We start from the raw sequence: 16,322 nt of genomic DNA, 5'->3' as shown, positions 1-16,322 counted from the left end.
CACTAGGGAAAGCCATAGTTCTCCTGCCCTTTCACATCATCTGAATGCTCAGCATTTGCACAGTGTCTGTTATTTGCTACCTCCATTGTTTACATAACAGAATAAACTTAAATTAAAAGCACATCAATAGTTTCCAAAAACACTGTGTCTGAATTCTGTCACTGAGATACAGAGCATTTCAAGATATTTCTCTTCCTCTGCCTTTAGATTTCTCCCTCTCAGGAATGATTCCAGTTGCACCCTGAATTCAGCCTCTAGACAGGGAATTTTTAAGTGGGACCAGTTAACTAAGCTCACCCATCGTTCATACTGAATTCTTCAAAAAGCTATGGTGGATCAACTCTGCATTTCTCACCTACTTTCCAGGGATACATTAGATGAAGACATAATGCAGGACTGTTGTTTTTCCTAAAGAAAAAGTCCAGTCAGAGTCACAGGTAGCACACAAGCTCCTATCAACTAATGCACCAGTGATAACGCACAAGAAGAAAACAGCCTTTATTCCTGCAAAGTCTTCTCTTTTGCTTCTTCTGTCTTCTTTGCTGCCTTTTTTTTCTGGTTCTTTTTCCTACCCTGCCACTTCTTGCAGACTCCTTACAGGCCTTCTGCTGAGATCACTGTTCTTGTTCCTTCCCGTACTGCAGCTCACCAACAAGTAACTGTAAAGCAGCTAAGAACTGGCAGGACACAAAAAGTTAATATGACCTTATCTCTCTACATTTTATAAAATCTCAGAGGTCAAATACCTGTTTATCAAGATTAAGAATGATCATGCCAAGACAGCAAAAGCATCTACACAGAATGTGTTGTTACTTGTGCCGTACAGTCTTCAGGTAACAAGGTATGTTAACATTGGGCATCACTTACAGCAGAAGAGGCTTAAGGTATGAAAAAAAACAAAAAAAATAACAACAAAAAACCCATAAGTATAGAAATGGAAACTCAATATGGACTCCAGGACTTTAAAGGAGTCTGGTTATAGGTGTCTTGAAGGCACTACCTCAGAGCCTTCATTGCTCAGCATATTTAGAAATCTTTCCTGGAGAACTAGACTTTTTCCAGTCTAGAAATTTAATGCTATTGTACATAATAAAACCTTGCTTCTTCCTATAGAGTTTCAGGAAAGAATCAGTATTCACTTGATATGCATTCTAATCCAATTCTAATTACAAGTTTACACTGATTTTTACCCTTTTAACTATAGCTTTTTATTCAATTATTTATTTATTTAAAAGTAATATATCTATTCTAAATTAAGAATAATATTTGAAAGTGCTGTTTCCAAGACTGGCTTACCTTCCAAAGCCAACACACCAAAAGTATGCACTGCACACTATGCAACTATGAGTTCAGGCCTTGGCCTCTGCAACAACCTTCCAAGAGTAATGAATGTCAGATTATTCCTCCTAGTGGCATCCTGAACTGCTGCCCAGGTTAAATGCCTTCTGAATTTCCTAATTCTGCAGCACTAGACTCTCTACCATCCTTTTAAAAGGAGGGATTAAGAAGCAGAGAACCAGCTTCACTCCTTCCTCAGAGCCTGTCAGCAATTTTACTGGAGCTATCTTAAAGATGTCTGTTGAAGCCAGTCTTAAAAAAAACCTTTTTCTAGGTACTTCCAGTCTTTAGGAAAAGCCTTTATAAACTGTTTTTGTACAAGACCTCTCTATCAGTCCTGGAACTAGAAACAATAGATAAACACACCCACACAGTGAACATACATTAACGTTCTGGAATACAGTTTTTACACCAAGTAAGTTATTACTAATTCTTGACATCCACTGATCCACAGGAAGAATGCTTCACAGGAAGAGACAACTAGAAAAATGGAGTGGTTGGGTATGTTAGTAGCTTGTAAATCAGAAGGTTTTTCCATAAACCTGGGCTGGTACCACGTTGAAAAGAAACAGCAGTTTCTGACTTGTTGTTGAGAAGCCTCCTGCTTCGTCAGGCAAGTAAGCTGACAACATACTGTGTCAGGGGTGTGGGTTATTCTTATTCAAGGTTAGCAGCTATGATTAGAGACTGAAAGAGCATAACAAAACTATAGAAAAATGTTCCCTATAAATCAGTTTTATCGCTGGCATTTAGTACAAGTTCATTGCCACTTCAATTTACCGTCATGCTATGCAAGATAAAACATAAATTCAAGAATATTGAAATGAAGTAATTTCAGCTGGCTCGGTATAATATTTACAGGAAAAGTCAAAATGAAACAATAGCTCAAGCATGACACGTAATAGATGCAAAAAGCAGCCATGTCCATCTTCTCCAGTGCAATAATTATTTTTCCAGAAACTTATTCAGTTACTGAATAATGTGGAAAGAATGCCTGCTTAACCCAATGTGGGCCTGGAAATTAATGTTCTTAGCTGTTTAACATAATATACCTCAGTCTTAAGTGTATGCAGTTTTCCATTTTCATTTAATTGAATATATGCAAAGGAGTCTATAGCTAATAGCACAGCAAACAAAAGGGTAGTTTACATTTCCTGTTCCATCTAGTATCCAACACACATGCACTTCTGGTAGAGTTAAATTAGAGGTCTTGTTACAAATAGCTGAACTTGTATTGGTTCATCTACCTTTTGAGTTGGCACAGAGTACTAGAGCAACCAAACTAACCTCCAAAGAGATCCACTTCAGCAGTGGTAGCAGTAATAGTTGTAGTTGTAGCAGCAGCAGCTGAAGTAGTTGTAGTATCAGTAGTTGCAGCAGTAGTTGCACTAGGCTCTGGAGCAAATGGATCTGAAATCTGTGGCTCAGAGGTAACACCGGAAAGTGCAGCCAGATTATCTATATGCAACCACATAACGAAGATCAAACAGGAAAAGTAAGGGGAAGAGGGAGAGAGACCACAAACACTCAACTGCAAAAAGTTAGAGCTCCTAATAAGGACTCTTAACATTCAGACGACTTAGAAATCAAAAGTATTACTCACCCTCTCCCAAGAGGTCTAGCAATCATCCATTAAAATGACAGCAGTATAAAGAAACAGACCAATTAGTAGAACTTCCAGACTGAAGATGTTCACTAGTGATAAATTTGTTCTCTAGGTGATATGTGTAGTTTAAATGTTGTTTCAGCACTTGATTTTCTAACATTCAAGAAGTTACGGTTACATGCTAAAGCTCATTCTGTTAAATATCTCTATTCATGTCAGCATAGCTGCATAAATTCCATTTGATAAATTCCTTTACAGTTAATCAGCAAGTTATTCACATACAGGTATCACGTATCACTGTTTTGTACAGTTGGTGTTCTGTTTTTTTCACCCTACAACAGAGAAGACCTAGCAGTAGCCTGCAGGAGCTGACAGGAAGGTCTCCTACCTTATTCTACCACAAGGCAGGGACAAGAAGCTGCTCGTTAGAGTGCTCAGTTCAGCATCATACAAGTTCTCCCTTCCTGGCTGACTCTCCCAACTTTGGTTCCTTAATCAACTTTTCAGAAGCCAATGAGAATTTCTAGTGATAGACTTTTCTACAATTTAATGTCCACTAATACCAGTCAGACTGAGCACACAGGCACGCTGATAAAGCTTTGCCTAAATACATATTAAAAAAAAAAAAAAACCTAGTACACAAAACCACAAAACACAGCATCAATCAAAAAACTGTAAGGTATAAAAATCTGAGAAAAATAAGTAGCTTGGCCTTATTTAATAATCAGTCGTTTAGTATTTCTCCTTGGTTCATTGTACATTTAACAGGGTAATAGGTTCATTTATCTACAACACACTGAAGAACCAGCACAGCACGTGGATGTTTCACTACAGATAAAGCAGGCGAAGTGAAAATGTAGAAAGTAAAATGCTTTGAGTAATTAGAGGTTAATCTTAATAAGTTAATCTTCATTTTACATCACTTGTTAAAAAGGATAAAAAAAATGATGTGTGTGTATTTTAGTAACTGGTTCCTTAGGAGAGCTCTACTTGAGACTCACTTCACAAGCCAAGGTAAGTCAAAATACCATTCTGAAAGAGTGTAGCAGTATATTAAAAATGCAGTACTCTGGTATCTCATTACTGCACACCAGGTGGATGCCTCACAGCAAGACCTGAAATAAAAAACTGTTGGCAAACTTCTACCTCTTATTAGTTTACTAGTCGATGTGTGTTTGTTATCCAGTTATGTTATAGGTCATAATAAAGTGAAATTACAATTATCCAGCACAGCAATCTGTATTTACTCTTCATATGGTAAGGATTAAAAGCAATGCTTTATTGTATAGTTAAAGTAAGAATACTAATAGCAAATCCATGTTCTAAAACACACTGCAAGGTAATTCAGAGTAGAAGTTCAAGTCAGTTTGTTTTTATATCTGAATTATAACTTGCAAAGATACAGAATTTGACTTATTGTATTTTTTGCAATACTACAGCCTAACCTGCCTGCCACATGCTTGTCTCACAATATGCTGCAGGCAATTTATTACCCTCCCTTGCTCTTCTACTGTTACCACAGAAGTGTAGATTTCACAATTTACAGTTCATTTGCTAGGTAACTCATGTTGCACTCAGAAATACACAGGGTATACAACAGTACAGTATATACATCACTAAATATGAATCTGAGTCTAAGATTGAGAAAAAGATTTTTTTTGTTAGTGACCACCTGAATTCCTGAGGTTTACGTGACATTTAAGGTACCAATTTGACGCTTCCTCTTAAAGTATGTGGTATTTACATCCTCCTAGCTATTCTGAACTACAGCAATTTTTCTAGCTTCCACTCCTTACTACTTCTTTCTCACAAGTTCCTACATTAACTTGCTGTGTGCAGGAACTGTTTTGCAGATGAGGAAGCATCTCAGGTTGCAGAAAGGCACTATTACACATTCTCACAAGGTGGAAGGGAACTTAAGGTCATCTAGTTCAGCTTCCTGCTCAGACCTACTGCCAACACCAGATCAAGGCAGTAATGACTTTCCCTGGTTAGGTATTTAAAAATCTCCAGGAACAGACATTCCTCTAGCTCTTGTGTAGAGGATCTGCCTCGGTGTTGCACTATCCTCCATGTGAAATAATTTTTTACTAATGTAATCAACCTCCGAAACGGCTATGTGTTTCTGTTACTCCTCATTACTACCAGTTATTGTTCCCAAGAAAATTTTGGTTCCACTTTGCAGGTTCCCTTTCAAACAGCTGCATGCCACTGCTAAGAGCCCCCTTTAGTCTCCTCTTTTCTAGATCTCAAAGGCCCACCTCCCTCAAACTCTTCACTCTGCGAGTTGCTCTGGATCCCTGGATTGCTAGTTAACTGCCTGCCAACCCTCTTCAGTTTATCAAAAGTCTACCTTGACTACAAGAGCCCAGAACTGGATACAGTATTCCAGATGTGGCCTTATATTTTGAAAGGTTTTAGAAAAAAAAGTACAATTCCAGTGTGGTAACAGGTCATCCACACCTGAACTCCTGCCATCAGCAAAGCAGACAAATTTGAGGCTTACTAAGTTACGAAAATGCTATTCTGAAAGACAAGCTTGAAGTATACTTGATAAGACTGGTGATAATCTTAGCCAAAGGAATAAAGTTAGCTGTCCTCTTCTGTTATGGAGCAAGAGGTCTGGATGTATTACTGACCATTAAAAAGTTTTCAGTAATTCAAAGGAAGACACACATAACATTTATTCTGCCATTTATTCTGCACAAATGGACAATTGCTTGAAGAAGAAAAAAAAGTTATCCAAGAGGCCTGAGCTCTTCTGGAACACCTCAGAAAAGTTTGTGTTCCAGCACCAGGAGATGATAGAAGAGGACAACAAAAGTAACTACGAGCTGCTAGGGCATAACTACAGAGAAAATAAGTAGGATGCTGTTAAAAAATGTGGAATAATTAGTCCAGACATCCTAGGAGAGATGACTCTTTGGTCTTATTTTCTGTATGAAATTACATTTCAGTTAATAAAACTGCCACTTCTGAAAAAAAAAAAAAAAACAAACCAGATTTAATATAAATATGCAAAGCGTGGTCTACATAGTTATACCTTCATGATGAGGCAGTTGGGAGACAAATATCTTTAATGAACTGAAGATGAGATCAGAAACAGGTAATGCAGAAGTCAGTAGTATCCAGTGTTAGCATTCTTAATGGAGTCAGTGAGACAGTGCAACATTCCTGCTGTAAGAAGGCTAATGAGTGAGGATCACTGCAACTACACCACAGTTTACAACTACGTCACTTAAATCATCATTTATTAGCCTAATTCCTTGTCCTCATAGGAGTGAAGTGAGCACTGCCTACATTTATTGTGGTCCTCTTCAGATCATCACTGCTAAGGCTGTCCGGAACAGGATTGGTTCAGCCTGTGCTGCACCACAGAGGTCATATTCCTGAGAACTGGTTCCTATTTGAAGACAGCTAGCCCTCTACTTCTATTTTCTTACTACAGTTCTAAACAGAAAAGCAAGTTTCTCAGCACACTATGTTGAGGAATGTCAGAGGTAAAACAATCACAATAGAACTAATTCACCATCATTGGAATGCACTAAGCACTTTTTGTTTTAAAAGGTGTTTTTGATCCTTTCCCCACTGGTCTGTGTATTTTGCTTCATGAGCAGAAGAGCTAGTGTCTTCACACAACTTGGCAAGAAGTACATGAACAGTTGTAGTTTTACTTCCTCAACTATTTTAAAGTGTCTGCCCTACCACTTCACCTTCAGCCATTCCCTTCCTGCTCAAGTAGTTGCACAATCCTGCCCCCCATCCACAGCTTTGCATTCAGGCCTTTACAATCAGCTTATACAATTATGCATATCCCTAGAAAAAGGAGTAGTCTTGTGCTGCAAAGCACGCCTTCTGCACGCCTGTCAGGTCAGCAGAACCCAGAAAGTGAGCTGGGAACATCCTGTGCTAGTATGAAAAGGGATAGGTTTCAGTTCAGCCAGCCAAGCAAGAAGAGGGAGACAGCAAGAAGAGATGCTGACAGCGGGTTTTCTCTACCTCCCCAAGAAGTTGCTCCAGCAGGGGCTGCTGGAGCCGCTTGCCCAGTAGCAGCAAAATCTGGCTGAAGATCCAGAAGATCACTGGATGGTTTGGAAGAGCTGTCAAGGAAAGGAAGAGAATTAATAAGCACTGGAGTAATTTTTCTACTTCAGTCAAGTCCAAAAAAAAGTCATGGCTGGACTGTAGGGATTGGATAAGGCCATCCTTAGATCAGATGACTGACAGAACTACTAAGAGAGGGAATTTTTTCAGGCCTTGGAACCATAGCAATGACCATGAATGGAACTGCAGTAAGTGCCAAAGAACATACTACATCCTAGGATAGGATCTTAACTAATTTACATTACTTGATAATGGCATTTTAATAAATTTATGAGACATCACTAAACTGTGACAATCCCCAAAAAGTTTAAAAAAAAAATACAAGCCACCATCACCATCAACAAAACAAACCAACAAACCCAGATTCAAAAACCTGGGTATTCCCTAAGAACAGAGGAAACATCTGCTGCAACTAAGAAGAGCTCCATTCATTGTGCCACGTCTGAAAGCCAGAAATCTGCATTTCCAGGCAATAAATAGATGTTAGGTAGAATGGAGATGGTAAAACTTTGATGCCTAAAGCCATCTGGATATTTGTTGAGGAAACAAGGTTTTGTTCATTTAGAACATTTAAATAATAAGCTGTAGAAGCTCCTTCTTCAGTGAAGTGGTTTTTTGACAATTAAGTCAGTCTTGTCTTCATAGTTTTGGTTCAAGCTCAGAGCTTTTACATGTTTAAAGTTCTTTCATTTCTAATTATTACAACAAACAACAGTAGTCTGTCCTAGTTCAAACTTGAAAGTACTGTTCAAATTCCTCTTTGGAATCAAACATTTATTTTTTATTTCAACCTCCCAACATTCATTGTATTTTTCTGTGCTTCATTAACTGATTTGAATAGCAAGAGAAAGGAATCTTAATTCAGTAGTTCTAGAAACAGTACTGAAGGTCAGCAGAGACTATTTTGGATGTGCATATTACTTCAATCTATTTGATTATAAATTTATGTTGTTATGTTGAGAATTGTACAAGATCAGTACTACACTGACAGCAAATCAGAGTAGACACAAAGTTTGCATTCCTGTATGGATGGGCTCTTTGTTTCTCTGTTTGAACTCATTTGTGACCTAGATTGGTAGAATTATGTACCACATTCAATACTGTTGGATGTTATCTGTAAAGTGAGCAAAATCTTGCAGGCTAGTCTCCCATTACAAGTGTGACTTTGGCTTGTACCATCAAGCACAATAACTCAAATATGCTTCTCAACTTACCTGACTGGAGCAGCTGTAGATGCAGTTGCAAAAAGATCAACTGGAGGAGATGTATCCATGCTTTTTGCTGGAGTAGAATTGGGAGATGTGACAGTTGTGGCTGGAGAAGACTGGAAAAATATTTTAAACATGCGTTCAGTATGCCAGCATTTATCCACAAACAACTGGGGCACAGATTCACAAACTTATAAAGTCCAATTTTAACAGCAAGTCTTCTCATTGTGAAGTGTTCTCACCTTGAGAGAATTTAGAGAAGACTGGGCTACATTTTCAGAGGGCTAGAAATTCACAAAACCTGAACATTTGATTTCCTTGCTAGAGGTCACAAGTATGATGTATGGTCATGGGATAATTCTAACGCCTATAACAGCACAAAACAGCCCTTCCTGTGCCTCTCTTCCTAACCACACAGAGGTGTGCAGGCCTGCATGCTTGTGACATCCCTCTTCAGACAGTGGAAATCTTCCCTTGTACCAAGGCGAGCAAAGAAAGACCTCCCAAAAACAATGGATGAGTCAAGGAACTCCAGGGTGACTCCATCCAGTGATGCCTGACTCACGAGGAAATGCTTACTGTAGATGTTCCGAGTGCATGCAGACTCCAGCAGGAAGCGTCACATCAGCTTTAGTCCCCTGCATTCAGTAGGGTCTAAGCAGCCAACTCAGAACCGTGAGCGGGAGGTGCAATACCTGTCTTTTCAAATCCTAACCAGGATAAACAACAGTTCCTATGTGTCAAAGGATTCTCAGCAATTCCAAGGAAACAGTTTGCTCATTAGCAAATTCCTTCCTGTAAGTTTTAAGACCATTCTGTAGACAAAGTATATTTGTGGGTTTGTTTCTGCATATGTCAGATCCCTCACTTTGCCCATGAAATCAAATAGCTGCTAGTCCACAACAGCACCTTAGTATTCTAATGATAGAAATTGTGGGAGAAGATAACTGATTAGAACCCAAGTTCAAAGTGTATACACAAACCTTCAGACTAAAGAGAGTTTTAAAAAAAGAACCATTACCAGTGCTAACTGTTAAGTTCTCAGGAAGATACAATACAAAGCTCAGCCTATGATTTTGCTTTAATTGCTCCTCCAGTTCTGGAGCTTAAGGATATTTCAAGTGTTGCAAGGACTGACACTCAACAGAGTATGCTGCAATTTTTCTGTGCCCTTGAAGAATCACATTTCCTTAAGGCATGCCAACTTTGAGACTAGATTAGTCATCAAATAAATGGAGAAGGTTTACCTAAAGTTGTAAGAACACTTTCTGAATCATTTGGTGGTGAATGGAGTTAAATCCAGTTGGCAATCAGTCATGAGCAGTGTTCCCCAGGGGTCAGTATTGGGGCCTGTCCTGTTTAGTAGCTTTACTGATGACCTGGATGAGGGAATTGAGTGCACCCTCAGTAAGTCTGCAGATGACACCAGGCCTGGGGGTAGGAAGGCCCTTCAGAGGGATCTAGACAGGCTGGATTGCTGGTCTGAGGCCCATGGGATGAAGTTCATCAAGAACAAGTGCCAGGTCCTGCACTTCGGCCACAATAACTCTAGGCAATGCTATAGGCTTGGGGCAGAGTGGCTGCAAGATTGTGTGGAAGAAAAGGACTTACGGTGTTGTTCAATGCCCAGCTAAACCTGAGCCAGCAGTATTCCCAGGTGCCCAAGAAGGCCAGTGGCATCGTGGCTTGTGTCAGAAATAGTGTAGCCAGCAGCAGCAGGGAGGTGATTGTCCCTCTGTACCCAGCTCTGTTGAGGCCACATCTCAAGTACTGTGTTCAGTTTTGGGCCTCTCACTACAAGAAAGACACTGAGGCCCTGGAGTGTGTCCAAAGAAGAGAAACCTGGTGAGGGGTCTGGAGCACAAGTCTTACGAGGAGTGTCAGAGGGAACTGGGATTGCTTAGTATGGAGAAGAGGAGGCTCAGGGGAGACCTCACCACTACCTACAACTCTCTGAAAGGAAGTTGTGACAAGGTAGGGGTCAGCCTCTTCTCCCACATAACTAGCAACAGGACTAGAAGGAATGGCCCCACGTTGCACCAGGGGAGATTCAGGTTGCATGTTACGAAAAATTCCTTCCCTAGAAGACTGATCAAGCGCTGGAACAGGCTGCCCAGGGCAGTGGTGGAATCACCATCCCTGGAGGTGTTCAAGACACATTTAGATGTTCTACAGAGGGGCATGGTTTAGTGGGGAAATATTGGTGGTAAGTGGGAGTAAGTTAGACTGGATGATCATGGAGGCCTTTTCCAACCTTGATGATTCTGTGTGTGATTATAATGTAGTTTTCATCAACTGCTACAGTATGATTAAACAGCCCTTTTTAAAAACAACGCAAGGGCTTTTTGGAAAGATATTTAAGAGCTTTCAGTAGAATCAACTATTGAACAGTCTTCTTCAGATTCAGAAATTTGCATTCAGTTCTTCCTATACAACTCCTGTTATTAAACATGGAGCTATGACGTGGTAATCATTCAGGTACAGCAGGAACTAGTATTACTAACACTGAAAAGCTCATTAGTTTATCTGACACTCTAACCAAGTTGTTTTCACTGGCAACTCTAGCTTTACAGTTAGCAGTTGCGCTAATAAAGAATACTCAAAGTGGGTATATCAGATTACAGTTTAAAACCATATACTTTTTTTAGGAAGAAAGAGTCAGCATTTTCTCATAAAAAGCTGAAAACAGAGAGAAGAATCGTGAGAAGAAAGAGAATGGAGCAACTGTCTCACTGATGAAGATTTAAAAAAAAAAAAAGGTGGGATAAAGGTGTGAGTGTCTTGGCTTTCACAAAGCATGACCATCACTCCTAGCAAAGCTGCTTAGCATCCTGCACTGGTCTAGGCAGCATCACCCTGTAGATCACCAAAGTCATTTTATGAAGCTGTTATTTACAAGACTGACTAAAGATGCAACTTTGTCATTCAGGTACAATCTAGGTGACCAAGTCTAAAAAACAAATTAGGAGATAAAAACTTAATTCTTTATGCCTTTATGTTATAAAGCATATCACATGAACAGTTATTAACAAGTACAGCAATTGGCAGTACTTACCTTGCTCAGAGGAGAAGGAGCCCCAGATCTAGGGGAAAAAAAGGGGGTTGAGATAAGTACACTTTTGTAATCTTGTTTCTGAAACTTAAAACACATGCAAAAAGACCAAAAACTAAGCATCATAGCTGTCTGAAGATTTCTACAACTGCACGCCTTCCCCATTTCTCAGACTTCCATGTGTCACTATAGACAAGGAATGCAAATTGTTACTTCAAAGCTTAAATGAATCTTTTTAGTTAATTGGTATCACAGGATTATTCTGCCTTTTAAACAAGCTCTACTTAATGGAAGAAAGGCAGAGATGCATGCAAATGTCTTGCCTTAGGGCCTACAGAAGTCAGTAGGAAGGAATTACTGGGGCAAGATGTAGCTATATTACAAAATCCTGCAAGGGTAGCAGAATAAGACCAATAGGGAAGCAGTTATCTAAAATAAATCTTCTCAGAATGTTTCAGCCAATTTTCGAAAGCCTGTTCTTTAAAGAAAGTCAGGGTCACTTTAAAATAATATTTAAAAGTATGGAAAGAGTAGGAAAGTCCCAAGCTGAAAATTCTCTCACATGCAAGAATAATTGCAACAATGCTAATCTATAGAGCTTTAGTCATAAATTAGACTACTTGTCAGTGTGTTTATTTACTTTCATTATTATGAGGTATGAAAATACTGCTACACATTTTTAGAGCTGCTTCGATCTAAGAAATGAAGAATTACAATGGTGCTAACTAAGAAAAGAGGAGCTGAAGTTAAAAACTGTGCCAGTATTGAACTAGCATCCATCCTACAGGTTAATTGAACTGGATACATCCTAGGAGTTGTTGAATGGGTTAGAAGATCTGGAGTTAAGACAGAAATGACTAAAAATAACTTAAAGTACAATTTAATGAAGATATCTAATTGTTCAATTTAATGAAGATATCTAATTGTTCAATTTAATGAAGATATCTAATTGTTCAAGCCATCTTAAAAACAAAACAAAAACATCACCAAAACCACATCTGCATGCAAGTGATATGTAAACATATGTACTTACCCTTCACTAAATTGCAAGTGAAGCAACAGCAAAAGAGAAAACACAATTTTAGCTTAATCCTTCCTAGAGTTAGCCATGACAAGCATCTAGTAAGAGGATGCAAAGCCATTAGAAAACACATTGATTTTGACAATAAAACCCTTGGCAGTATGGGAAAATAGTTCCTTCTGGGTCAGCTCCACAGTTAATTTTACTTCATTATGAAAAGTGTTGAGTTGTTCAGTGTCTCTCCCCCATCCCCCACCCCAGTAAGAAAGACAGCTGTCATTATTACAACTTTGTAAGGGAAAGGCAAAGCCGAGTCTTACCACAGCTTATTTACCAGCGAATTGGCTAAAGGAGATTGGGGAGGCAAACCTAAATATTAGCTAGTCTCAAATTGTTAATATTCTGCCTTGAGGCAAGTTCTCAAAACATATACCTACTTGTTGCCAGGTTTTTTTCCTTCCAGAGAGTTTAGATGTTGCTCAAGGGTCTCCATAAGACTGCTAGGAGCCTTGAAAGCACAGAGAAAGACACACTTTTAAAAACATTACTTTGACTTGATGATACTAGAAATCAAGCACAACTTCTCTGAAGTTCACCGTGTGCACACTCATGCTGTTATTATAACACTGAAAGTAGTGGATTGCCATGCTACAGGTATTCAAGTAAAGAGATTTTGAAAGATAATACTGTGTCAAAATTTGCAGAGAGAAAGTATTTAACTTTACTAAACAGAGCCTAAAGCCAAAATCCTAGATGTGCTCACCATGCTTTGAGTCAGTTTTAAGCATTGACAACAGCACAGGCATCCACAGGGTCAGTTATAAAAATAACATGTGCAAGGTCATCCTTTCAGTTCCAGCTTTAGTGAGATCTCCAACACATCATTTAACACCAAAGGGTTGCATAGTATTTGTATATCTAAATAAACTAAAAGTCTGTTCCAATGCCCCCCAAATCAGTTACCTTTGATTTAATACTCTCAGCATCCCAATACCAGCTTTCAGTTATGTCTTCTCAAAACTAGGCACAGGTAACTGAGCCCAGCAAATAACTAAAAATTCAGAAAGATTACTTCTTTGGATATTGACAAAAATTAAGCATTTTTTAAGACTCCCTGATCTTAGGTTTTATTTTAAGCAACCTTTTCATTGGCAATATCCCCAGGCAGGCACTTGCTGTTACAATGGTAGTTAAGAAAAGTAGTTATAAATACAAATGACAGTGCGCTTAGCCACTCCAATATAAAAATACTGTCTAGATAAGTAGAACTCTACAAGATCAACACACAAGAAGGAAACCCTTGAGAGATACAGCAGAATGTAACAGTGAAGTATTTCATCAGGGTTACCGTTTCATCATTGGTACAGTCTTTAAAAGGGGAATTCTCTTTATCAGTGTCTTTCAGATCAACCAGAACTCCTGACAGCAAAACCTATGGTATTTTTCACAAATAATGTCTTTAATTCCAGGGTATACACATGAATTTAAAAAAAAAAAATCCAGCCTGCTCTGCTTGCAAACAGACTTTCCACTGCTTATATGTACAGTATGCTAAAAACCAGTTGTCTGGCTAAAGCGGATGCTTCAGGATGCTTAGTACCTAGAAGTTATGCAGAGCTTAGTGTATTTCTAGTGTTTTTATATTAATTTGGACATTTAATTGAGTTGTAAGGTAATTTAATACATGCAAAAATTTTAAGTTCCCAAACAATCCTTAACTGGTGGCTTGAATGTAAATCCCATGTACATACACAACGCAGCACCATCTTAACCATTACTGCTATTTCATAGGCAGGTCTATTCACTTTCTAAGAAAGTATGTACAATAATGAATTTGGTTAAATATGTTAATCTTTTCCTTGCTGCTGAAGAACACTTGCTACTAAGTCTTTTATTAACTGAAGAAGAGACTCAGACTTCTATGTATTCAAAAAGGCTACAGCACCAGAAACAAACTGTTCCTTAGGTAAGCCAGGTAAGCAAAAAGCTATGTTTCAAAAAAAAAAAAAAATCCATTACTTTTTCCTCTTATGAACTGCAGCTCTACACAATTTAACTATCTTTTCAATACATTACTTACAGGTTTCTGAAAAGACAAGAAAACATGAAACTCATCTAGCAAGCAGAATTAACAGAAACAGCCTTAGAAAAATGTCTACCTACTTCAGAAATTAAATATTGTCTGGTATCCTATTTGTGACTCTGAACATCACTTAATTTCCTCTGGATATTGCTTCAGTTAGATTTATCTGTTGGTCAGCATCATGGGGGAACTATAGCTATGGGTTACTCACTAGCTATCTGGGGGAAAACCACTGTATTTCGGTATTGGCTTATAGTTGAAAATGAGCCAAGCTCCCTAGCTGCCAAGATGCCTCCTCAGCTTCCAAAACCTTGCAGCCAAACCAGAAAGCTCAAAGATGACAGCAATCAACTTCTATTTCAGTATTGTAACCACTTTCTTGGTTTAAAATATATTCAGGCACATCAAATGTCAACACAGGCAACTTCTTGTGTAATAATACTGACTACTGGCCTGATAAGGATAGGCCAAGGGGGAATGGTTTTAAACCAGAAGAAGGGAGATTTAGATCAGATGTTAGGAGGACATTTTGTCTTCAGAGTGTGGTGAGGCACTGGAACAGGCTGCCCAGAAAAGCTGTGGATGCCCCATTCCTGGAGGGGCTCAAGGCCAGGTTGGATGGATCCTGGGCAGCCTGAGCTGGTGGGTGGCTGCCCTGCCCATGGCAGGGGATTGGAACCGGGTGGGCTTTAAGGTTCTTTCCAACCCAAACCATTCTGTGATTCTGTGATTCTACTGCTTCTCTTAGGAATTCGGGTATACCACTGATATTTCAACGTTGTTAGCTGGAATTATTATTATATATAATTGCACATAAAACTTATGAATTGAAATTCACTTTTATCATTCACCTTTTACTTACTTCTCATTAAAATACACTGCCTAGGTCTTGTGCAGATCTACAGAGTGTTGCAAATGAGCTTCAGCAAGTCCCAAACAACTTTTGGGAAAACACAGCTATGATGGACCGTTTGAGATTTAGCTTTGCTATCAAATAGCCATGTGTGGCAGTTATCAATCCCAGCATAATTTATTATTCAGTTCACTGCATAATAAAGAATTGTGTTAGATTAGCAGTCAGCTTCCTCTTCCTGTCAGAGGACCATGTTCTGGCAACTCTAGTTAGATATCAGTTTTTCCAGTTAGCCCAAAAAAGGGCTACTCCTGGTCAGTATGTTGACTTCTGATGTGAAATACACTTCAGTAACAGATACAGAAGTAACTAAAGACCTCTACTGACAGACCTCAGAAACAGAGGCAGCAGCAACTAAATAGTCACTGAGCAACTGCAGCAACTGACTGCAGTGGAGAAGGGCTTGTGCAGTTCCAGCAGGCAGCCTTTCCACTAGACTGATGCAACAGAAGCAGGAGCAGATAAAAGGCATTTATAAAGCATATTTTGTTAATCCAACTTAAGACGACTTCTTCTGGTTCAAGGATTTGGTATATGTCTAATTTAACCTTGTTTAAAAAAAGAGCCCATTAGTTACAGATTTGGCTGAACATCCTACTTTAGCTACTTAAAAACTGAGTTCCGCTTTCCATACAACTCTGTTTCCTCATCCAAAAGAGAGTGAGTAGAAATTATGGGATGCTATAGGGCTATAAAGATTAAAATTCTCCACCTTCACATGACAACTGAGTTTCAGACTTAATAACTGGCTTCTTTACCAAAGAGAACCACTATTCAGATGTCAATAAATACCAGGTTTTCTAAAGGCTTTAGAAAAACTTAAATGTATGGGTTATGAACGTTTAAGATTTACAACTGTTAAGCAGTTTGGGTTGCTCTTCTGTTCCTATTTTACTGACATTGAAACTGCCAAAATTCAAAATTCTTCTGTAGTATCCCCTCCTCCACATAAATATCCTTTTCACATTAAGCACAAAGCCTATTGGAAATGTGCCAG

At 38.8% G+C, this 16,322-nt stretch overlaps 1 protein-coding gene across 15 annotated transcripts in view; it reads right to left on the bottom strand.

The window, feature by feature from the left end:
* SNAP91 (synaptosome associated protein 91) overlaps nucleotides 1–16,322 on the bottom strand; it is a 69,670-nt gene that overhangs the window by 23,771 nt on the left and 29,577 nt on the right. For 7 of the 15 annotated variants that reach the window (XM_021389742.1, XM_021389746.1, XM_021389745.1 and 4 more), the window contains exons 10-16: nucleotides 12,767–12,837; nucleotides 12,342–12,347; nucleotides 11,312–11,339; nucleotides 8,263–8,372; nucleotides 6,944–7,044; nucleotides 2,942–2,956; nucleotides 2,626–2,796 (exon numbers count right to left, since the gene is read on the bottom strand). In XM_021389742.1, coding sequence (XP_021245417.1) covers nucleotides 2,626–2,796; nucleotides 2,942–2,956; nucleotides 6,944–7,044; nucleotides 8,263–8,372; nucleotides 11,312–11,339; nucleotides 12,342–12,347; nucleotides 12,767–12,837 — 502 coding nt within the window. The remainder of the gene's footprint in view (nucleotides 1–2,625; nucleotides 2,797–2,941; nucleotides 2,957–6,943; nucleotides 7,045–8,262; nucleotides 8,373–11,311; nucleotides 11,340–12,341; nucleotides 12,348–12,766; nucleotides 12,838–16,322) is intronic. The other 8 variants (XM_021389750.1, XM_021389753.1, XM_021389754.1 and 5 more) reach the window with 4 other exon arrangements.

Source organism: Numida meleagris, chromosome 3, assembly GCF_002078875.1.
Source record: "Numida meleagris isolate 19003 breed g44 Domestic line chromosome 3, NumMel1.0, whole genome shotgun sequence".
NCBI lineage: Eukaryota > Metazoa > Chordata > Aves > Galliformes > Numididae > Numida > Numida meleagris.
The sequence above is the reverse complement of the archived record's forward strand: the minus strand, read 5'-3'. Positions and strand labels throughout refer to the sequence as shown.